The following is a 15734-nucleotide window of genomic DNA, read 5'->3' on the forward strand; positions in this document are numbered from 1 at the left end:
CTCGCTGGGGAGGGGGGGGGGGCGGGAGGTAGGAACTGACGTGAGTCCAAATACCTCCCAGGAATTTGATCTCTGCCCTTCATGTAGATGGGAAAAAATGTAGCTCAGAGAGGTTCTTACTAGTTTATATCCTGGCTGGTTCCAACAAGGGTAGGAGGCAGCTTACAAAAGGCGACCATTAAAAGAAATAAAATAAAAAAGGAAAGTAAAATTAAAATATCCCATAAGGAAATGGGAATAAAAGGAGAATAAGAGTAGCCGGGGATAGGATCAACATATTACTAATGTTTGTCATGTATACAGTCCCTGGAGGCCAAGTCACAAATTTAGCGCTGAGCTTCCTAATGGCCAGAGCAAGGAGAGAAACACCATCAGCGTCATAAGATAAAAATATATCCATTGCTTGCAGCCTGAGAAAGGTGAACTGATTCGCTGTGGTCTGATCCCACAGTGTTTTAGGGATCGGCTGACAATGTGTCAGGTACCAAAGATACCTGGTGTAAGCAGGGTCTGGTATCTATGGCACCCGGAACTTAGAACACGGTGTGTGCCACAGTCAAGTTAGAGAGAACAAGAAAGACACCTGTCTCCACAGACCAGGGCTGAAGGAATAGTAGTCTTGTAGTCAGGCTCTGGTTCATTCTCTGAGGACGTAAAGGAGGAGGGCTTCATCTGGAGCCGGCCAGGCACTGGTTACACTGCCCTTCCCACGGGTACAACCCCAGGGCCTGACCCCCAGTTAATTCTCTTTAAGGATAATCACACTTCAGATCCTAAAATGGGCCAGAGTCAGGGGCCCTCCTAGCTCTTATTACCACAACTAGGGGGAGGAGAGGCAGCTAGAGGCTGGCACAGCCCTCCACATTCCTGCCCTCCTGGGGTTCCTCACCAAGGGTAGGCCAGGGCTGGAGGGGGAGCTTCCTGATAGAGCAGAGGAGATCACAGACCATGTCCCCTCTGGCTGTCTCCAGGCAAATCGGTGGGACCAGGAGCTCAGCTGTCTGTGCCTTCTCTCTCAAGGACATCAAGCGTGTCTTTGAGGGGAAGTACAAGGAGTTGAACAAAGAGACTTCACGATGGACTACTCTTGGGGTCACTGATATCAGTCCTCGACCAGGCAGCGTGAGTACCAGCCCCCACACTGAGCAAAGTCCCCTCTTCCCCCCAGAGACACACACATAATGCACTTCTCAAAGTACCTGTCGTGACATAATAGATGCCCAATAAATGTTAGTTCTCCCCCCCACCACCACCAGTTCTGTCTGCTGAGATATATACTGGGTCCAGCTGCCCACATGCCTCAGGTGTCCAGCCCCATCCCACACATCTCCCTGAGAAAACAAGGGAGCATAGGTTGTGCCAGGGACTGTGTTGGCATCTTCACCTGCATTTCCTATTTAACTTTTTTTTAAATCAGAATTGTCTATGTACACTATTTAAAGAATCATACAGATTTACATGTGTTGGTTACCAAAAAAGCCCTATTTCCCTTCCTGGAGAAAACCAACTTCAATTTTTTTAGCTGATTCTTTTGGTATTTATCTCCAAATCTCTAAATAATATACTTTCATTGTTACGTCTTGATGTTTCCGCTTCAGGCAATATCTACTGCATTCCCATTCTAAGAGGTGAGGATTTACCTGTGTCCCCCCACCCAGTTGTGTGCTGGAGCTGGCTTGCAGCAACTAGCAAGAACTCTTTTTGCAGTTCTCTTTCCAAATTCGTGTCCAGTGGCATTACATTGGTAACTTGAAATCACCATGTGGCAGTATAAACCATGGAAATCAGCAAACACTACAAACCAGGGCTCCCCTACCCCCACTCCAGAGCTGCCTTACGAACACACCAGTGCACCCAACCCTCATCTTCCAACAGTTTTATAGTAATTTTGGTTAGATCAAGATTTATATTATTATTCACCAGTGAGCCAAGTAGTAAGCCCTGATTACTTCTCCTTTTGCATTTTTTAAATTTTCCCTGGGGTTAGTAGTTATTTTGATGTTTCTTTGCTTGCTTTGTTTTCTAAACTCTTATCTTTAATTTAACCCCAGACTTTTTTTTTTTTTTAAGTGAAAGAATTTGTTAGTAAAACAGTGAGACAGAGAGTGGCTATTCCACAAACAGAGCAGCCAACTCCAAACTCTTACTCAATTATCTGAATCTCTTCTGAAGACAGACCCCTTCGATGTTCTAACAGTTTCATCTTCCTGGAACTCCTCCCTGTTTACTGCAGTCTAGACTGGAGGCCCTCTGCATTCGTGCACAGCGGCCATCCTGGAATCTCCCCTCCTCATCATTCTGGGCATTCCCTTTGCCTCTTCCTTGTAATGATGTCATGTTTCTTGCATCTCATGGCTTCTTCTTCTTCTTTTTTCTATCTTATTTTAGTGGAGGATAGTCTCTGTAGATTCCTAGATGGGGATATATAGCGGTAAAATCTTTTGAGATCTTGAGTGTCTAAAAATGTCTTCTCTTTTATTTTTTTGAAGATGTCTTTATTCTACTTTCACATTTGATAGTATGGCCAGGTACATGTAATTCTAGACTAGAAGACTTTGAAGGCTTGCTCTATTATCCTCTAGCTTCCAGTGCTGCTGTTGAGACGTCCAAGGCTATTCTGATGATCCCTAACTCTTTGAATGTCCCCTGGTTTTTCCTCACTGGAGTCTTGTAGGGCCTTTTCTTTGTCCCTGGCTCTTCTGAAAATGTCACACTATTGAGCTTTGATGAGACTCTGTTTATTTATTGTGCTGGACATTCAGTTTGCTCCTTCAGCCTGGAAATTTAGTTCCTTCAGTTCTAATAAGTTTTCTTGAACTATTTCATCCTATTTTATTCAACAAATATATATATGTAATTTTGTTGTTGTTGTTATTAATCCTCACCCGAGGATATTTTTCCATTGATTTTTAGAGAGAGTGGAAGAGAAAGGGAGGGACAGAGAGAAACATCGATGTGAGAGAGACACATCGATTGGTTGTTTCCTGCACGCACCCCAACTAGGGCTGGGGAACCTGCAACCGAGGTACGTGCCCTTGACCGAATTGAACCCGGGACCCTTCAGTCCATGGGCCGATGCTCTATCCACTGAGCCAACCGGCTAGGTGGTCAGGGCTCAACAAATACTTTTGGAGCCACATGCCAATGCTCTAGGCACTGGGGATATAGCAGTGAATAAAACAACAAGTCCCCTCCCTCATGAAGCTGACATTCTAATGTTAGAATGTTTTTTTCTCTTCTTTCTGGACCTCCTGGACTGGTCCTCTAACTTTTAAAAACCTTTCCTATTTCCCAAAGCTTTAGTTGTGTTCTACTTTTTGGAAGAGTGTCACAATTTTACCTTCCGATCCTTCTACCAGACTTTAAATTTCTGCTAAAATATATCATTTCCGCCCTAGCTGGTTTGGTTCAGTGGATAGAGCGTTGGCCTGCAGACTGAAGGGTCCCAGGTTCGATTCTGGTCAAGGGCACATGCCTGGGCTTCAGACTCAATCCCCAGTAGGGGGCGTGCAGGAGGCAGCCAATCAATGATTCTCATCATTGATGTTTCTGTCTCTCTCTCCCTTTCCTTTCCTCTCTGAAATCAATAAAAATATGTAAATAAAATAAAATATATCATTTCCTAGTTTTTTCAAGCTTTAAATATCTCTTTTATAAAAATGTTCTGCCCTAGCTGGTTTGGCTCAGTGGATAGAGCGTCGGCCCATGGACTGAAGGGTCCTGGGTTCAATTCGGTCAAGGGCACGTAGTGTGTCCTTTCTTCAAGATGTATATAATATCTGGCTGTCCTCTCTCTTCACTTATCTCTCTTAAGATAGTAATGAGCCCAGCTGTGGCTCCGTGATTGAGGGTTGACCTATGAACCAGGAGGTCATGGTTCTATTCCTGGTTGGGGGCACATGTGGGGCGTGTGGGAGGCAGCCAATTGATGATTCTCTCTCATCATGGATGTTTCTATCTCTCCCTCCCTCTCCCTTCCTCTCTCAAATAAATAAAAAATACATATATTTTTTTAAAAGATAGCAATGATACTTTGGTGTGAAGTTTTCTTTTCTCCGAATCATTTCTGTTTCTTCTTAGGTTTTCATTTGGTTATATTTTCTATTTGTTTGCCTGGTCTCTTTCACGGTCATGGTTTGACTCACAGGTCTGGTCATCCTTGGCTGCCTCCTCCTATTTAAGAGCAGGGGACCAGGAGGCTGTTTGGATACTCTGTGCCCCTGGGTATGAGTTCCATTGAGTTCCATTGTAGCTGCACTGAGGATGGTCATGCTGGGCTACTTTGTTGGGGACCTTTCATGTTAGTATTTTAAAATCTTTCCTCTGGAACCTCTAGTCAGTGTTCCGAGCGCAGACTCTTCTCGTCTTTTGCTCGGAAGGAGGTGGTCTGGTTCCTGGTGTCAGGGTGCCATGGGGGAAGAAGGTTGGGTGTGGGAAGAGTACCAGCCTGTACTGTGCCTGCCTGCACTTACCGCCCCCCTTTCATGGTGGTGTCCCTCCGAACTGTGCCTGCTGTTCTCCATCCAGAGACCCTCTGTCTCCACGAATAAACCTCCAGTCTTGGGCCAGGGCATGGAAGGGACAGTCACGCAGGAACACGGGGCTGGGAGGAGATCTGCCTGCTTTTTAAACAAATTTTCAAATAATTCTCTTTACTTGGCGCCCCTCTTTAAGTCATTTCCAGAAGTGACTGGGGCCACTAATTCATGAACTTTAGAGACTGTCTTATAAATCAGATAGCTTTGTTCTACCCCAGGATCGTCTGAAGAAGACTTTTTATTTCTGCTAAGTCTCTTAGTATTTGTTCATTTGTTTTCCAGCTTCCAAATGCCTTCTCTCCAGTCCTTCCCATCCCTGTAGGTTTGCCTTTGTAAATCCCTTTGGGAGGGAGCAAGTGTAGGTGCATGTGCTCATCCTGGTATCAAAATGCCTTCTCTCCAGTCCTCCCCATCCCTGTAGGTTTGCCTTCGTAAAGAATCCCTTTGGGAGGAAGCAAGTGTAGGTGCATGTGCTCATCCTGGTATCAAAATGCGATGTAGATGCTATTACCTCACTTTACACCTGAGGAAATGGAAGCTCATAGAAGTGGAGTAACTTGTCTGGGGACACAGTTTGTAGGTGACAGAGTTGGGGTTGGCCCTAAGACAGTGCTCTTGGATATGAAGGACAAGGGTCCTGACTAAAGGTCATAGCACAGGTGTCCCAAGAGCCCTAGCATTCTGGTGTTGGCAGGGCCTTTAGAGAACAGCCAGTTCAACCCTTCATTTTATGGGTGAGAAAGGGAAGCCCAGAATGGAGAAGAGACTCTCCCAGAGTCATGTCGCAAGTTCATGCAAAACCTTGATGAGAAACACTCCCTGCCACACCACCCTTTTATATGCTATCTTTCCTTTAATCACTGGCTCAGCAAACATTTATTGGCACCAATTGTGTACCATGTCCTATGCCAAGCCTCCAGCTACAGACATGGGTGAAACAGGGTTCTTGCCTGCAAAGGGCTCTCACCCTGCTTCCTGCTGGCTGCCAGGCATCCTTGATGGAGGTGAGGAGGAGGAGGAAAGCCATAATGGCTAATTTATTGAGTCCTTAATTCATGCCAATCACTGTTCTTATTATTTGTCATGTATTTTACTGTTCATCCTCCCAGCAAAGCTGTCATATATTGGTAATAGGCCCATTTTACTGTTCAGGGACCTCAGGCATGTGGAGGCTAGAATTCAAAGCCCAACCACCATCTGGAGATGAGGAATGCCAGGAAGGAGGGAGCAAAGGAGATCAGCAGAGAGGGGAGAAGGGAGGGAAGAGGCAATGGGTGGAGGAAGCTGACCTGATCTGCCTTCTTCCCCCCAGTGCTCGGTGGGCCCCTCCTCTGATAAAGCCTTGACCTTCATGAAGAACCATTTCCTGATGGATGAACAGGTGGTGGGGACGCCCCTGCTGGTGAAGTCTGGTGTGGAGTACACACGACTCGCAGTGGAGACAGCCCCGGGCCTCGATGGGCACAGCCATCTGGTCATGTACCTGGGCACCAGTGAGTAGAAGGCTTCAGGACGTCCCTCAGGGGACTGAAACTGAGGAGGGAAATCGTTGCGTTTATTCACTCATTCATTAATTCAGCAAGTGTTTTCTGAGCACCTACTATGTGCCTGGCACCCTGCTAGGCTCTGAAAATACAGTGGGGAAGCAAAACAGCTCATCCCTACCTTTTGTGAGCTTTCAGTCTGGTTGGGGAGATACACACAAGGGCTTTGGTGGCCTTAGCAAGAGCTGCTTATTTTATGGGGGAAGCCATGTCAGAGAGGTAAGGAGTGAGTGGATAGAGGGGAACTGGGCACAGCAAGTGCAGAGATCATTCCTTCAGGAGGCTTGGCTGTGAAGGGGAAGAGAGCAAGGGGGTGACTGGAGGAGGGTGTGGGGTCCAGCCAGCATTCTCTTTTTAAATATGGGAAATATTGTCAAGATCCAGTAGGGAGAGAGATGGTGAGAGATGGGCAGGCAAGGGGATAATTGGCAGGTGAGGTTGCAGAGGAGCAGGAAGCCAGAGTTTGAACTCACAACCTGGGTATGTGCCCTGACCAGGAATCAAACCGAAGACCTTTTGGGACGACGCTCCAACCAATGGAGCCACACCGGCCAGGGCAGCAGAGAGAGCTCTTAGGTGAAGGCTTTGTGTTCTCTATGAAGTAGGAGGACACAGGTCCTGAGCTGGGAATGAGGAGTGGAAAAGGTGGGAGGTTTGAGGAGAGAGGGGTGGATGCAAATAGTCATTATGGAAAGCAGGAGAGTCACAGGGGAGCGTGGAAGATTGCCAAGCCTATATATTGAGGGCCTGGTGACGGGATGACCATGAGCTTTAGTGGAAGGAAACCTACCAGATCCATTCATTCATTGTGGACCTATTACTAAGCACCCTACCAGCCATGCACTTTCCGGGTACACAGTAGAGAACAAAACAAACAGGAAGCTTGTCCTTGTGGAGTGCAGGGAGACAAACAAACATCCCAAGTCAACGGCGTCAGATGTTATGAGATTAGAAAGTTAGTCTAACATGAGGGGGAATCAGTAATGCCAATCAGAGTGGTTGAAATTTTTAAAAGGGTGGTCAGTCCTTAGTGGTTGAGTGTTGACCAATGAACCAAGAGGTCACAGTTCTATTTCCGGTCAGGGCATATGCCCGAGTTGCAGGCTTAATCCCCAGTGTGGGGCATGCAGGAGGCAGCCAATCAATGATTCTCTCTCATCATTGATGTTTCTATTTCTCTCTCTTTCTCTCCCTTCCTCTCTTAAATCAATAAAAGTATATTTAAAAAATAAAAATAAGCCCTGACCGGTTTGACTTGAGTGGATAGAGCGTCGGCCTGCAGACTGAAGGGTCCCAGGTTCGATTCCAGTCAAGGACATGTACCTTGGTTGCAGGCACATCCCCAGTAGGGGGCGTGCAGGAGGCAGCTGATCAATGTTTCTCTCTCATTGATGTTTCTGACTCTCTAACCCTCTCCCTTCTTCTCTGGAAAAAAATTAATAAAATATATTAAAAAATAAAAATCAGAAGGTGTTGCCAAAACCGGTTTGGCTCGGTGGATAGAGCGTCGGCCTGCAGACTGAAAGGTCCCAGGTTCGATTCTGGTCAAGGGCATATACCTTGGTTGCGGGCACATCCCCAGTAGGAGGTGTGCAGGAGGCAGCTGGTCGATGTTTCTCTCTCATCGATGTTTCTAACTCTCTATCCCTCTCCCTTCCTCTCTGTAAAAAATCAATAAAAATATATTTAAAAAAAAAAATCAGAAGGGGGCCCTAGCCAGTTTGGCTCAGTGGATAGAGAGTTGGCCTGCAGACAAAGGGCCCCAGGTTCGATTCTTGTCAAGGGCACGTACCTTGGTTGCAGGCTCCTCCCTGGCCCGGGCCCTGGTTGGGGCTCGTGCAGGAGGCAACCAATTGATGTGTTTCTCTCAGATTAATGTTTCTCTCTTTCCCTCTCTCTTCCACTCTCCCTAAAAATCAATGGAAAAATATCCTCGGATGAGGATTAAAAATAAATAAAAATAAAAGGGTGGTCAGGATAGAACTCCTTGAAGTGCCTTTGAGTATAAACACTTATGGAGGTGAGGGAGGCTGGTGATGTGATTTTCCACGGGAGCACTCAGCTGTCCACTGGCCCATGCCCACGGAGAACGTGTGTTCCTTCAGGGATGGAGCTTTATTAGGTGGTTGCACAGGAAGGACAGGGGCAGGGATTTCAGGCTGTTTACAAGAGCTCTCCATCTCCGTGGCACAGAGGAAAACGGTCAGGCAGACCCATGTCCAGTGCATGTGAAGCTTCAGAGAGCACTTGCCGACAGCGGGGAGGCCGCCTGGAGTCGGGAGGGAGGAGGGCGAGATCTGGGGAAGAGGGGAGGCCATTTCAACTCTGTCTTTCCACAGCCACAGGGCTCCTGCACAAGGCTGTGGTGAGTGGGGACGGCAGAGCGCATCTGGTAGAGGAGATCCAGCTGTTCCCTGAGCCTGAGCCTGTTCGCAACCTGCAGCTGGCCCCAACCCAGGTGAGAAGGGACCTTCTCAGGGGGCAGGCCTAAGGTGCTGGGGCCTTGCTAGGTGTGCGGGCAGCACCCTGACACTCTCCATCGCTCTTGCAGGGTGCACTGTTTGTAGGCTTCTCAGGAGGTGTCGTAAGGGTTCCACGAGCCAACTGTAGTGTCTATGAGAGCTGTGTGGACTGTGTCCTTGCCCGGGACCCCCACTGTGCCTGGGACCCTGAGTCCAGACTCTGCCGCCTCCTGCCCACCTCCATGCCGTGAGTGCCAGTCCTGGATGGTGCCAGGACCCTTTCTACCCCGCTCGTGCGCCTGTCTTCCTCTCTTTAGGGGCTACTGACGCAGTCCCTCCAAGATCCCCCTCTCCAGGGGGCTCCTCCAGGGACAGGTTGCACCCAGCAGTTTAGAAGCTGCTCCAGCGTCCTGGGTCTCTGCTCTACCTCATGTGTTCCCCACACCCACCCCCAGCTTCTTTCCCACTTATTCCTCCCTGCTCTTCCCACTTTTGTCTTCAAGGATGATTTTTTATTTCCTTGCCTTCTCAGGACGTCCTGGAGGCAGGACATGGAGAAAGGGAACCCGCAGTGGGCGTGTGCCAGTGGCCCCATGAGCAGGAGCCTCCGGCCTCCGAGCCGCCCCCAAATCAGTGAGTGTGGGGCCAGGGGAGGCGCAGAGGCTCGGGTGGCGGGGGGACTTCTCGGCAGGGCAGGCGTTCTTGCCTCAGTATCTTCCCCCAGCATCTGCCTGGCTTGAGACCTGAACCCCCAGAGTTGCGATGGAGTTGGGTCTTGGCTATCGGGAGAGGGCACAGGAGTTCTAAGGTGGGATTCGGGATCGAGGGTAAAGTTGGTTTTGGTGTCAGAGTTGGAGTGAGATGGACCGGAAGTCAGTTTGGGGTCCAGATTGGAGATAGGGAAGGAGTCAGTTGAGTTTGGGAGTTGAAATGGGAATTGGAGATGTTCACTGTGAGTCCAGACGTAGGATTAGAGACACTCTCCTTCTTCCTTCTCCCCCACATCCCTTAACTTTTTGCCCCCTTTTCTTCACCTACAGTTAAAGAAGTCCTGGCCGTTCCCAACTCCATCCTGGAGCTCCCCTGCCCCCACCTCTCAGCCCTGGCCTCTTACCGCTGGACTCACCGGACAGCAACAGTCCCAGGAGCCTCTTCCATGGTTTACAATGGCTCCCTCCTGCTGCTACTGCGGGAAGGGGAGGGAGGCCTCTACCAGTGCTTGGCCACCGAGAACGGCTTCTCATATCCTGTGGTCTCCTACTGGGTGGACAGCCAAGACCCGCCCCTGGCCCTGGACCCTGAACTGGCCGGCATTCCCCGGGAGCGCATGGAGGCCTCGCTGACCAGGGTCGGTGGTGGGGCCGCGCTGGCTGTCCAGCGGTCCTACTGGCCCCACTTTCTCACTGTCACTGTACTGCTCGCCTTAGTGCTTTCAGGAGCCCTCATCGTCCTCCTCCTCTCCCGACTGGGGGCTCTCCGAGCCCGGGGCAAGGTCCAGGGCTGTGGGAACCTGCCCCCTGGGGAGAAGGCCCCATTGAGCAGGAAGCAGCACCTCCAACTCCCCAAGGAACACAGGACCTCCTCCGGTGATATGGACGCCGACAGCAACCACCTGGGCACCGAGGTGGCTTAAACTCTGGGCACAGACTGAGCCGTGGGGTAGTGCCTGGCCACGCTGACCGGGGTGCCTGGAGCAGTGCGGACCTGCCTAGCGGGGAGCAGCACAAAAGATCACCTTCCTCCCTCAAGAGCAGCTTCTCTGCCACTCTGTGCCACCAATAGCACTCCGTGGGCTGGGCACAGTGGCCGGCTCCCCTACGGGATTCCCTTCTGCCAAGCGCATGGGCTCTCAGATGGGGGCTGCCCCAGGCCTGGACCGAGACTATGATAGGAGGACCTAGAGAGGATCCTTCAGTTCTGGCCAGGCCGGGACCCCCCAGAAACATACTGCTCCAGGAGACCCTAAAGCATCTGGCTGTTCCAGGACCCTGTGGTAATCCACAAACATCTAAGCAACCATCAGATAGCACGCCACTCCTGGAGACTCCACCTGATAGCAGCTGTCCCTGGACACCAGTTCTCCCCTCTCCCAGGGATCTTCAGGGTTCAGCAGGGAGCTGCCCCCTTCATGTGCACCACTGACCACCTACCTTCCTTCCTGCTTCAGGTGGGGGGGAGGTGGTCTCTTCTGGCCTGGCTAGAATGGCAGCGGTAATCTGAGCCTTGTTCGTGTCTTTACCCTGGCTGACCCTTTGGCCTCTGTCCTTTCCCCTTTCCTTCGCTTTGGGATTCAGAAAACTGCCTGTCACAGTTTATTTTTTATTAAAAAGACAAAGCTTCGGACCTGTGCTGTTTTTGTGGGAGCAGAGTTCTGCAGCAGAGGACGCAGAGGACTGCACGATGTAAGGGGAGCAGGCATGGAGGCGTCAGGGGGAGGAGGGCCAGGTTTGGGGGGTGATTGTTCCCTGGAGCTCTTCTGCCTTGAGCTCCCCCTCCCACCCCCAGACCAGCCCGACAGTCCTTTCCTCCACTCCAGCCACTGCTGGAGAGTCAGACTTTGTCTTTCAGGCCAACACTCTTGCTCAGCTTCAGCTCCTGTCTGCTGGCCAGGCAACACCTGATCCACCCCTGGGTGATGATTGGCAGGTGTCCCTGCTCAGCCTGCTGTTGCTGTCCCTCCCCCACCTTTCTTGTGACTCCAACTCAGCCCCTCTTTCCCACTGCAGCCCTTGGGTTCACCTCTTGGTGGATGGAATTTATAGAAAGACCATTCAGCCTCCCCATCGTGGCTACATCCTTCCCAATATCCAACAAACAGTGCCCTCTCCACGCCCCCACACCACCTTCCCCCTCACCCTCCCTTCACAAAGGCCCATGACCCTCTTCCAACCAGTGCCTCTGCCCTCTTCTCTCTGCAGAGACCCCCAGCATGGTCCCCTCCCTTTACCTCTCCCTCAGCTTAACCTCCTCTCTCCCACCCTCAGCTGTGCTGGGTGTTCTAAAAAAATAACCCTCCCCAACCCCAGCATTTGACTCTATGCCCTCCACCCTACTTGCGCTCTCTCTCCTTTACCACCAAACACCAGAGAGGGTAGGTACTGGCTGCCTCCCCACCCCACCCCCAATGTCACCCTCACCTTTAATCCCCTGTGGTCTGGCTTCCCCCACCCCCCACCTCTATGCTCAAATGACTTTCCACAATTACCCCTAAGCAACTGATCTTGACTTATACAATCTTCACCCTTAATCTTCTCACCACTCCTTTCTACTATGGTTTCTTATTTTTGTTTTAGTTTTCTAATTGTGATAAGAAGCACATACTATAAAATGTATCCTCTCAACAATTTTTAAATGTGCAATTTTCAGTAGTGTTTACTATAACACATTGTTGCATAATGCGTCTCTAGAACTTTCTCATTTTGCAGAACTTAAAGTCTATGTCCATTGAACAACAACTCCCCATTACCCCTCCTCCCAGCCCTCGACAACCAACATTCGACCCTGTCTGTGAATTTGACTACTTTAGGTACTTCATTTAGGTGGAAATGAAGTACCTAAAGTATTCAATATACAGCTGACTTCTTTCACCATAATATCCTCAAGGTTTACCCCACTGTAGCATGTGACAGGATATCCTTCCCTTCTTGAAGCTGAATAACAGTCATTGTATATATACACCACATGCTTTTTAGCCGTTAATCTGCTGACGCACATGTGGGTTGTTTCCCATCTTTGCTGCTGTGAACATCTGCAGTGAACATGTGGTGCAGGCTCCCTCCCAGACCCGGTTCGCTCCTTCACTGGAGTTACTCGGCTTCTCTGGCTCTTTTTTCTACCCTGCTAGCTCCTTTGCATCCTCCCATTACCCAACATTTTTACCCTGTGGTTTCCCTTTCCAAGCACCCTTTCCAAGCTTCCCCTCCTTGACTCAACAATAACCTCCGGGCCAAGGGCAATGGGACAGCGTGGGGCAATGGCAAGGGCAGTGGGCCAGGATTGGGCTCCTGGGGACTTCATCTGCTCTTTGTTTTTTTAAATATATATATATATCTTTTATTGATTTCAGAGAGGAAGGGAGAGGGAGAGAGAGATAGAAACATCAATGATGAGAGAGAATCATTGATCAGCTGCCTCCCTCCTGCATGCCCCACAATGGGGATTGAGCCTGCAACTCCGGGCATATGCTCTGATTGGGAATCGAACCTTGACCTCCTGGTTCATAGGTCAACACTCAACCACTGAGCTACGCTGGCTGGACTGGTGGTTGTTTTTTAATGGACATTGAGCAATTTTAATCTGAGAGCCCTGAGATGCTTCCTCAGATGGGTTGATTGAGTATTTCACACAGTGCCGTGCATCTCTTAGATCTACACACACCCCCCTCATTCACACTTCCCGCTGGGGAACATGATTTCTCTATGGAGCGGAACCCTTTTTTTCTGTATCTCTAGGGGGCAGCATCGGCCTGGTATGCAGTAGATGCTCAATAAGTATCTTTATTTTATTTGTTCAAATAAGACATTCCATTCCCTTTTGCGCACTTGCGCCCCTCTTGAGAAGCCGGTTCCTTCCATTTACCCGCAGGCTGCCAGGTCCCATTAAGGTTCTCAAATTTCCCTGTTCTGTCTCATGCCCTTCAGTGACCTTCACACTTGTATGTGAGCCAAGAGGACAGCAGCCAACGTGCCGCCCTGCTTGTCGTACTGGGGCTTCCTGACCTGGAATGAGATGCCAGCCCAAGGGCCCTGGGCGGGTGGTTCACAGTGCTGGCTCCTTTACACTTTTTAGATCATATTTTAAATTGCCACCCACTCAGAGAGGCCTTTCCCAACCACCGTATCAGAAAAGCTCTTTGCCCCAGTCACGTTCACCCCAGCACCCTGTCTCAGCTTCTGCGCGGCACTCATTGGGTCACTGTTCAAAATCATCTTTATTTATTTAGTTATTTAACCCCCTTCCCTCCCTTCCCCCACACCATCTCCCCCACTCCAAGAATTTAAGCTCCAAGAAAGCGATGGTGTTTTCCCTGGCATTTTGCAGACCCTGGCAAAGAGGCAGTGGGCTCTGAGCTACGGCTGGCCCTAAAGGTCTTTTAACTGATTAGATGAGGCCCACCTACATTATCAAGGTAATCTCTTTGAAAGTCAGTTTATTGTAGATGTTAACCACACCTACAAAATTCCATCACAGCCATGCCCAGCAAGGCAGCCCCTGGACATTTGAGCTGGCCTGCCAGCCCTCTCCTCCCGTGGTCAGGCTCTTCAGTTAACCTGCCTGCCCACAGACACAGGAGGAGAAAGCTTTGAGTGACCCCATGACTGTTCCCCAAGCCGAACACCTTGGGGGCACCCTCTTCAGGGTGCTCCCCTTGGCTTTAGGAGGCTCCCAGGGGCAGAGAGGGATGACTGGGGAAGAAGCTGAGGTCACAGTCCCTCTGCAGGGTGGCAGGGTGCCTCCTGAGTCAGATGGGGTTGGCTGTCCCCACTGAACAAGATGTAGGAATTCATTGGAGAGGTGACAGGTCCTATTTTGGAATTGGGGTTAGGGGCAGCAACGGGGGGTGCCGCCAGGGAGAGTTGTTTCCCACGAGCACAGTGGATCATGCAAGTTAGGGGAGCTGTGGGGATGGCCTTTTGATGGTGGGCTGGCTTCCCACCTGAACTGGTGTCCAGATCTGTCTCAAGGCCCATGATTTAGGGGCTGGCTCTCTGGATCCTGGCGTCTTCTCATGAGGCCATTGCTGCTGCCACCACACCTGGTCTAGCCTGGTGGAGCTGTGGCAGGAGGGGCAGTTTTCCCCAGCCTCTTCCAGGATATAGTTCTGATGTTGAGGTCTTTTTTTTTTTTTTTAATGTTGAAGTCTTGATGCAGAATTTCCTCTTCAGAGAAAAACCCAGTTTTGCCCTAAAGGTCTTTTAACTGTTTAGATGAGGCCCACCTACATTATCAAGGTAATCTCTTTGAAAGTCAATTTATTGTAGATGTTAACCACACCTACAAAATTCCATCACAGCCTTGGCCAGTAAGGCTGAGTTGGTTGGAACGGCCGTCCCATAAACCAAAAGGTCAAGGGTTCAATTCCTGGTCAGGGCTCATACCTAGGTTTCAGGGTGTGTGCAAGAGGCAACTAGTTGATGTTTCTCCTTCACATCAATGTCTCTCTCCCTTCCTTTCTTTCTAAAAAAATATAAATAAATAAATAAATAAATAACCTCAAGAAAAAGCACACCAAGACACAAGAACTGAAGCCATTTACTCAATGATCTGTCAATAACCTTATGCCACCAGCAAGTCATACTGCATGTGTGTGGTGTTCCTAATTACTGTTTGGCTGAACTGTCCTTATCAATTTCAGAGACAAAGGAGAGAGAGTTCACAATGTTGTACAATCATCACCACTCTCTATTTCAAAAACATTTTTATCATCCAAAAATGAAACTCTGTACAATTAGGTAGTCATTGCCCATTCTTCCTTCCCCCAGGCCCTGACCAGAAGGCTGCTTTATGTCTCTATAGATGTCTATTCTGCATATTTCATATGAATGGAATTATACAATATGTGACTTCTGTATCTGGATTATTTCACTTAACATAATGGCTTCAAGATTCACCCATGTTGTAGTATTTATCAATACTTCATCACTTTTTATCACTGAATAATATTCCATTGTATATACCATAGTTTGTTTCTACTTTTTTGCTACTGTAAATAGTGCTGCTATGAACATTCCTATACAAGCTTTTATTTGAACACTTGTTTTTAATTCTTTTGTGTATATATTCAGAGTGAAATCGCTTGGTCATATGGTAATTTTATTTACTTACTGAGGAAACACCAAACTTTTTCACATCAGATGCACCATTTTACATTCCCACCAGCAAAGTCTGAGGGTTTCAATTCTCCAACTTCTCCACATCCTTGCTAACACTTGTTACTTTCTGGGTTTTTATGTCAATTAAAGCCATCCTAGTGGGTGTGAAATAGGATCTCATGGTTTTGACTCATATTTCCCTAACAATTAATGATATTGAGAACCTTTTCATGTGCTTGTTGGCTATTTGTATATCTTTGGAGAAATATCTATTCAAGTCCTTTGCCCATTTTTTAATTGGGTTGTTGTCATTTTGTTGTTGAATTATAGAAATGTCTATTTTGAAATGAATTGACTCTCCACTCCAGTCCTCCCAGC

General features: G+C 48.8%; 1 protein-coding gene across 1 annotated transcript in view; it reads left to right on the forward strand.

Annotated features, from left to right (window-relative positions):
• The window catches only part of SEMA4A (sema domain, immunoglobulin domain (Ig), transmembrane domain (TM) and short cytoplasmic domain, (semaphorin) 4A), an 18281-nt gene extending 7394 nt beyond the window's left edge, over positions 1-10887 (forward strand). Inside the window, 6 exon segments of the mRNA XM_014540840.1 lie at positions 972-1122; positions 5851-6031; positions 8422-8540; positions 8634-8791; positions 9077-9177; positions 9585-10887. Coding sequence (XP_014396326.1) covers positions 972-1122; positions 5851-6031; positions 8422-8540; positions 8634-8791; positions 9077-9177; positions 9585-10177 — 1303 coding nt within the window. The 3' untranslated portion in view covers positions 10178-10887.
• The last annotated feature ends 4847 nt before the right edge of the window (positions 10888-15734 follow it).

Source organism: Myotis brandtii, unplaced genomic scaffold (assembly GCF_000412655.1).
Source record: "Myotis brandtii unplaced genomic scaffold, ASM41265v1 scaffold250, whole genome shotgun sequence".
Classification (NCBI taxonomy): domain Eukaryota; kingdom Metazoa; phylum Chordata; class Mammalia; order Chiroptera; family Vespertilionidae; genus Myotis; species Myotis brandtii.